We start from the raw sequence: 8,187 nt of genomic DNA on the forward strand, positions 1-8,187 counted from the left end.
ATATGTATATGTGATTTCCTTCTGAGAGAATTAGATTGCCCCACTTAATTTCAGTGTTAAATTTCGGGCAACAATTAATGCAACAGATGCGAACAACGCATTTAATAAAAGAATAATATTAATTAAATTTTCCAATTTGAGTTACCAAAAAATAATGCATCACCAAAGCTTAAGTCTAGGCCAAACCAAACTAAGTCGAACCGGATGAATAGAAAACGGCAGCTGGAGCGTGGGTATGATGATTTTTGGTGGTGCATTTGCTCCCTTTTGCAAAATTGTGTACCCCTTAGGGCTCACCTCAAAAGTCGACTCTCCTTTATATAAGCATTACTAAAATGTGTTATCCCTCCAATATGAGACTTTAAGGAAATTTTTCTAATTCATATTTTCACACAATAGGCCATCCTCATATTTATTTCTTACCAATTTCAAGTCAATTTATCTTTTAATTTCCAACAATCCATCATTTGAATTTAAAAAGTGTTTCAGAAGTAACGTCAAATGTTTCTAAGATTGTGCATCAACAGAGATGTCTATAACTTAAACCTTTGCATGGTAACTAGGATTCTTATTCAACAAGAGTGAATCATATTCTTGAATTCTATCTCAGACATTAAACCCACTCATTACCTTTTATTAGAATATATTCTATTAGTATGTGATTTAATGGCCAAGCACGTCAATCCTAGTTTAGTGAAGGCTCTAGAAATCTCACCTCAAAGTTGTATAAGAACAAGCCTAAGTTTCACAATCACACATGTGAGTCTACCAAGAGTACTCTTTTAGCTTGGTACTATACTCATACAGAGTATAATTTTAATTAAAAGTTTCTATCATCTCATTCTCTTATCGATTCATGATTCATGCTTCTTATATTTATACTAGCATGCTCATCTCATAGTACTCGCAACTTGTTACTACTCATTAAAATCAATTCTTGGGATGTCTAGTCTTTTAGATTGAGTTATCATCATGAGTAACTCAGTTATCTATATGCATTAGTCTCATCTTCTTAGATGTATTACGAACTTTCTCTCTACCTATTCCTTTCATCAAAGAATCTGCTAAATTTTTATCATTATATACATGATCCACTCTTACAGTGCCTTAGTAGTATACAAGTGTTTGTGATTCGTAAGCACCTCTTAGCTTTTGTTGCATTAATTGAAAATGATTACGTTTGAAGATGATCCTCAAACAGAAGGAGGAGTACCAACAAGTGCTAAGTGTTATGCAAGGGGACAAGTTCAAACTGAAGGATGCTTATCTTGCTATAAAAAATGAAGAGCCTAATGTATCTTGGTGCAAGATGTTGTAGAACAATGTGGCGAGGCCACATGCCCAATTTATTCTCTGGCTTGCGTGCCATGAAAGACTGGCCACAAAAGAGAGACTGCATAGATTCAAGTTGATTGATAACCCCTAATGTGTGTTCTGTTAGAAAGTGGAGACTACCCACCATCTATTTTTTGCTTGCCCAGGTACAAAACACATTTGGTGTAATGTCCTCAATTGGATCCAGATTTTGCACCAACCATCTAACCGGACAGAGGAGCTTGATTGGTTGGTCAAGTGGCGCAAAGGGAGGGGTTGGAAGAGCATTATTCTCAAGTGTGTCGCTCAAAAACCATATACCACACTTGGAAATACATAAATGTTATTGGGAAGGATATAAATAGTAACAGTATAGTGAAAGAGACTATAGATACTTTGCTGTATAGAATTTGGGAGAATAGGAAATTTATGAAGAATCTAGCCATGCTTATGGTCTAGAGGCTAGTTTTTGTATTCCGTTGTTGGTTTATCTTTGGGGCTGGATCGGTTGCGATCGCCTTGTGTAAATAGTTTTTTTAATTAATATATCCTTTGATTTAAAAAAAAGATGATTTTGTTTGTAATTCGTAAGCACCTCTTAGTTTTTGTTCACCTCTTAGTTTTTGTTAACATGAAGAGAGCAAAAATTCAAAGGTAATAGTAGATGGTGGTGAATGATGGCAGAGGCACATGGAGGACACAGTGGTGTGGATGCGGTGATTAGAATTGATTACTATGAATATGATTTTGTGCAACAAGTTTAGGCAGTGGAGCAAACGCAGAAGCTAATATGATGTGTGTATTTGTCCATTTTTCAATTTATTGTAAGAATACATGTCACATGTGATTGATCTAATAGTTGGTAATAGCTAAAAGTTAGATTAAATTTACCGCCTTAAAGTTAGAGAATCCGGTCCCCAATTTCACATACAATCAATCCTCAATCTCGTTATATTTTTATAATATTTACAATTTGATTTTTTTTTCTTAATAAAACCATTGATTGTCTCCAAACATACAAAAACAATATTGATTTTTACACTTTAGACACTTTGGAAAACTGAACTCCACTTTTAGTTCTTCTCGTCAATCTCTAGCACTTTGTACATGACTGACAAAAATTCAAGTCATTGTTTCAGAATAGGAATAATAAGGTCATATGCATTCTCATAGAGAATAATAAGCCAACATTTGGAAAATAATAGAGGAAGTTATAGTGAACAGGAAATTCTTATGCCCAATATTAAAATTTCTTACAGGTTTTTTTTCTTGACAGTACAAGACTATATTAAAGGTGGGAATAGTTATAAAGCATTATTGCATACAACATCTTGCTATGGAGAGGAAGCAACCAGGTTAAGAACTGAGGTATGAATGTCTCTTGTTTAACATGCTCTACTTCCATTTTGTTTAAAGTTTCAAACTAATTGAGAAACTACATGGAACGAGCAAACCCTGATAGTAAAATTGTTTTGAAGACAAAAATATGGAATAACATTCTAGATACAGTAACTATATTTTTGGCAGAAATATCTGAAATTGGAGTAATCTGCTAAGGCTGTTCAAAGTCATGTACCAGATCCTAATTACCATATTAGTGCATTTTCTTTTATATGTACATCACAAGATTTTCCTTCGCCCATAAGCCAAAAAACCATGTCAGTTGACAGTTATCTCCTCCATGTTACTTATGTCCTCGTTATAATGAGTCTTTGGCTCTAAATCAATGAACTGGTTTGACTTACTAGCTAAGTGGGAAATGCTAACCCTCCCTTGACGTTTAATATAATCAGCAACAGCTTTCATCTCTTCTTGTGAGATGTAAATGAATTTCCCCCTATCATCCATGACACCCGAAAGCCGGCCTGTCACATAAATAAATAAATGTTTATGTTCGTTACCAGATTGCACAAGTAATAAAAAAAAAACTTCAATTTGGTAAATAAAAAATAATAATAAGAATCATAAAACCTATATAGATGCTTAGAGAGTAGGCAGCGATAAAACCTATCCAATTTGTAGGAAACTTCTAAGTAAAATCAATAAGAGTATGGACAGTCCATAACTTGCAACAATGGGATATAAATTATAAATTAAAAAATTTGCAGTCTCAATCATGTCAAAGATTTCTTCAACTTACTGAAGCACTTGCCAATGACATGGCCATCTAATCTAACATGGTAAATTGGCTGTATATGAGTTCAAAAGGAGTAGTTGGTGATGGAGAAAACAAAATCTAAAATGAACAATAAAACAGGGGGAGTGTAATACTTGCTTCTTTTGATGGTAATTTAAAAGAAAGGATACAGGAAAGGCTCTTACCCATACTTTCCAGAGATGCAATGCGATTGATACATTCCTGCATCAGTTTATGGTGTCATAAATAAGAAGCCCGTAGATGAAAAATCTATCACTCAGATATAAGAAATTGATATAGTGCCAAACAAACTGTAAATAGGGTTTCACTACTTAGAAACATTAGAAAAGGATCTGACCAGTCAGCTTAACACCAGTAAAATTATAAAGTTGTTGAGATATCATTCCATTGTAATATGGTTCAGATTTGATTTTGTTGTATCTTATGCTTACATAATCCCGAACTAAAGAGACTGTTTCTTTTTCCTTTTATATAAACATTCTACAAATTATTTATGTATATTCATTATTGAGACTCAAATAGGTGCCAAGGCTTTCCCATCCAGAAACCCCAGTTTTGCATTTGGAACAGAGGAGTAAATTCTATAACTTTAGGGAAAAGAAAATAGATTTTGATGGGATGGCGGTAAGTGATCCACGTGGCTAATGGCTTATGGAGTACCAAGTCAGCGTGTAATACTAGTCACATTTGTTAATATAAACAGAGGGATAACTCATTCTGTGAATAACTGTATATAACCAATCTCTGTATATCACTTGACTACTATGGTCTCTCTATTATAGCACCCTTGTTTTCCCTTTCTCTCTACACTTGTTTTCTTTCAACACTGCTAAACACTCCTACAACTAAATATATAAATAGAAAAGTCAAACAAAATGCAAGATTTCTTACTCTGTTACACTGTGGCTCCCATATATTAGAAGCAAAAAACAATTTAAAAAAATAAGAGGTGGTAGAGGGAATAGATTGGATGATTCCGATAAAGGAAAAGAATGGAAAAAAATACCTGTGTACGCAATTTAAATTCTGCAGCAAGATCTTCTAAGGGAACACATTTGTGCTTCTGAATAATGAATACACAAAATTGAATAGTTATAAGGCATCCCACATAGTTAAAAATATAATCCTAACTCATTTTCATTAGGTTTCAAGGCCCTAGGGAAATAAATAAACTTTGGACAACTTATTAGGAAAATAACACGTAAAGTAAGAGTCTCTATGGTTCAACGGGCGGGCAGGAGGGAAAGGAAGAGATTTTAAAATGATTTGTGTTTGGTTTGACAAGGGGAGGCGGAGAGGTTTTAATGGAGGGAAAATATGAAATTACATTTTCACTCTTATAAGATTTAATGTCATATTAAGTACAGGGCTATTTAAGTCTAAATTATAACTAGTATTCTCTCCCTTCCAAATTCCCCCATTATGAAGGGGAGCTAAAATGAGCTTAGGAGAGATTTGGCTCCCTACCTTCCCCTCCCTTCCCATCAAAAAAGAAAAAGCACCAAACCACTAAAAATAATAATTTCTCCCCTCCGTTCCTGTCCAACTAGACCCTAAGGATATAGAAAGTACAAATCAGAAAATAACCTTTATATATTCAACAAAATTGGCAAGCAAGTCTTCAGTTTTATCCTGCTCCTCTTCAAGTGTACCCTCATCATCAACTGAAAATTCGCCTTTCCACTTCTCAAATTCAAATGCAGCAGCTTCCTCTTCCTTAGCCTTTTGAGCTTTGGCTTCCTCTTCCTACATGAACATGTGCTTTTCCAATCAACAGACCATAAGAAAGCCCATCCTAAGATTAAATCAGAAGAAGGATATTGACTCACCAACTTACGCTCCTGTGCCTCACGCTCTTCATCCTTCAACCTCCGCATTTCTGAATAACGGTCCTGTTTTGACTGCTTTGAATCTCGGGTAGCTTCTTCAGCCTTTCAAAAAGATGGACCAAAATCTAATCAACTACTTAAACTTTAAAAAAAATGGTCCCCTTTCCCGCATCAAATAACGAGTAGGAATACATACATCTTGAAAAAACCAACTGGTCATTTAACCAATGAAAAAGCTAATATTGATTTCAAATTTAAAAAAAAAAAAAAGACAACAAATTGACTACATAATTGATTACTGCTTTAAGTAGAGTCATGGTCGCGGCAATATATGGCTGTTTAATCACTGCCCATTTTTAATATTGAGTTATGACCTGAGAACAAAATTAAGTTACTAATGCCATTTTAGGACTTGCACCTGTTCTCTCACGCTTGTTTTTGTGTTCTGTCATCAGTACTTTTTTACACGGTTGTGTACTGTACACGACAGATTTTAATTTTTGACATGGGGTCATCTGAGTGAAGGGCTTTGGTAAACAAAACGGCTTTGGTTTTTTACCTCAAGAGAGTGTGGCCAGAAGAAGGTTGTTGCTGGCACCCGCAGCTGCAACAAATAACAGTAAAAAAATCCACCAAGAAGGATTTTGATGACACTCTCAATGTTAATGAGTTAAAAGAAAGGGAAAGGGTCTCAACCTCGGCTAAGGGAAGCAACAATGGAAGCCAAACTGTTAAGACTCAAATTGTGATAGTGGGCCCAAAAGGGCAAATAGCACATCAGCTACTCAAGCTCACTTTGTGGGTAGTTTTATTAGGAAAATATAGGAATGAGGAGAGGAGGAATGTGACGTGGCAAAGGGGAAGAGGGGAAGTTAATTGTGTGACTGGTTTCTGTTATAAGGGGAATATGAGGGGAAAGGGGAATTCATTTGGAATATTTTCCGTGAGATGTAATAGTTTCATTTTCAATCAATAATACTATTTTTCAGTTCTCTTAATTCGGGTTATCTCTGCTACTCCATTCCTTCCTCTTTTGTTCCCCCTTCATCTAAAATAATTTCCTTTAGTTTTTCGAAACCCATTCATGACCAATTCCCCCGGTTTTTAATTGGTTTTTGGAAGAGCATTCCTATGGGTTAATTCGATAGGTTGCCAAGCAGAGTTTCTATACATAACAGTTTTGGGATGATGTCAAGTATTCCTCTAAGTAATCCTATCATGTGCATGACAGTTTTTAGACAATATTTTGATATTTTACACAACATAAATGTCAGCATCCAGATTAAACCTTGAAATACATATAACATATTTCATTTCAAGAATCCCTCCATTTCGGTTAGTCAAATTCAAATTACTATGCTCTTTGGAACAGAGGTTTTAAAGACATTGCAAATAACAAGAAGCCAGCCAAATGTATATCATAGTACTTTTCTATAATAGATTAATAATACTAACAGTAAAAGAATGAACCAGATTCAACATGATATAAAGAAAGAATACCTGGCGCCGAGCTTCCCTCTCTTGCCTTTTGATTTCCTTTTTCTTTGATGCTTTGGCCTCATAGTCATCACCACCACCTTCATTGTCACTTTCATCCGCAGACTCTGTTCAAATGTATACAGTCTATCACTTCAATCAAGCACATTTCATGGATTAATTTGATCATCTACTCAAATCTAACATTATCACGAAACACAAAATGAAAAAGTAAAACAAAATCAAACGAACTATATGAGGAACAAGGAGGCAGGAACCTTGTTGCGTTGCAGGCTGAGCCGACGAAGTGCTAGCTCCAGATGCAGCCGGTCTTCTCCGCATGCGGCGAGTAGCGGTGGCACGAACGACGGTTTCTCTCTGAGGAGCCTGATGATTTGTTCACGATTGAACTAAGAATTCGAATTTTCTTGAATAAATGTGGTGAAATTAGGGTTTTGGTTTGGGAATTGCAAACCTGTTGAGGCTCTTCGTTGGAAGAGGAAGATCGAGAATCGTGATGGCGCTTCCATAGATAGAGAGGGATTAGTGCTGCAAGAAAAAGCATCGAGAGTATAGCTACGACTAGTTCATCCATTGTTGATGCAAAGAAACGAAACGCTATCGATCTCTTTGCGGTTTGCGTTGTTCTTCTTCCTCTCCTTTCTTTTCTTTCTCTCGGAATTGATTTCTCAACTGTGAAAATGTTTCTCAAAAAAATATAAAATAAAACTTTATTACAATATTAGTCCATTTTCAACTTTGAAAATGTTTCTAAAAAATATATTTTAAATAAATAAATACGATTTTATTTATAATATTAGTCCCTACTATTATTTGTTTAACGAAAAAATAGATGCAAAACAAACCTAACATATAGTTTTACAAATAATTTGTCATAATTCTTTTATAATTAAAAAACAAAAATAATTTTTTCTCTCTCCTACTCAATCACATATTCACATCTACTTCATGACTCCAATTAAAAATAAATAAATTTAAATTTTACACTCTTCTTATTAGTTGTTTAACATTAAGAATTTAGATTAATATCTATGCAAGTTTTTCTCTATTTAATATGAATATTATTAGTGTTCTGCATATTAGTGTTCTAATAATTTAGATGATGGCAGTTGAAAAAGGGAAAAATTTGATAACGTGTAGGAAAATTTTAATAAAAGATATCATTAGTCCCGAAAAGATATAAAAGCAAAGTATCGAGGTTTTTTTATAAGATTGAAAATCAGTTCAATCAATCAAATGAAAGGAATTTAAAAGTTCTAAATATTGTCTAATCTTGTAATTATTGTCTTAGTCTTGTAATGTTGAGAAAGGGAAAAGATTAATATGAGAGTTGTGCTTTTAAGCAAGTGAAAATATCATAAAAAGATAAACGAAATATAAAGAAATTGG

At 34.3% G+C, this 8,187-nt stretch overlaps 1 protein-coding gene across 1 annotated transcript; it reads right to left on the bottom strand.

Annotated features, from left to right (window-relative positions):
• Window positions 1-2,773: 2,773 nt before the first annotated feature.
• LOC131653616 (DDRGK domain-containing protein 1-like) lies at window positions 2,774-7,488 on the bottom strand. Its single transcript, XM_058923860.1, has 8 exons — window positions 7,253-7,488; window positions 7,056-7,164; window positions 6,802-6,905; window positions 5,302-5,403; window positions 5,060-5,218; window positions 4,479-4,535; window positions 3,637-3,673; window positions 2,774-3,179 (listed from the first exon to the last, which is right to left on the bottom strand). The coding sequence occupies exons 1-8, from the start codon at window positions 7,370-7,372 to the stop codon at window positions 2,974-2,976; spliced, it is 894 nt and encodes a 297-aa protein (XP_058779843.1). The 5' UTR covers window positions 7,373-7,488; the 3' UTR covers window positions 2,774-2,973.
• Window positions 7,489-8,187: the final 699 nt, after the last annotated feature.

The sequence above is a fragment of the Vicia villosa genome, linkage group LG2 (genome assembly GCF_029867415.1).
Source record: "Vicia villosa cultivar HV-30 ecotype Madison, WI linkage group LG2, Vvil1.0, whole genome shotgun sequence".
NCBI lineage: Eukaryota > Viridiplantae > Streptophyta > Magnoliopsida > Fabales > Fabaceae > Vicia > Vicia villosa.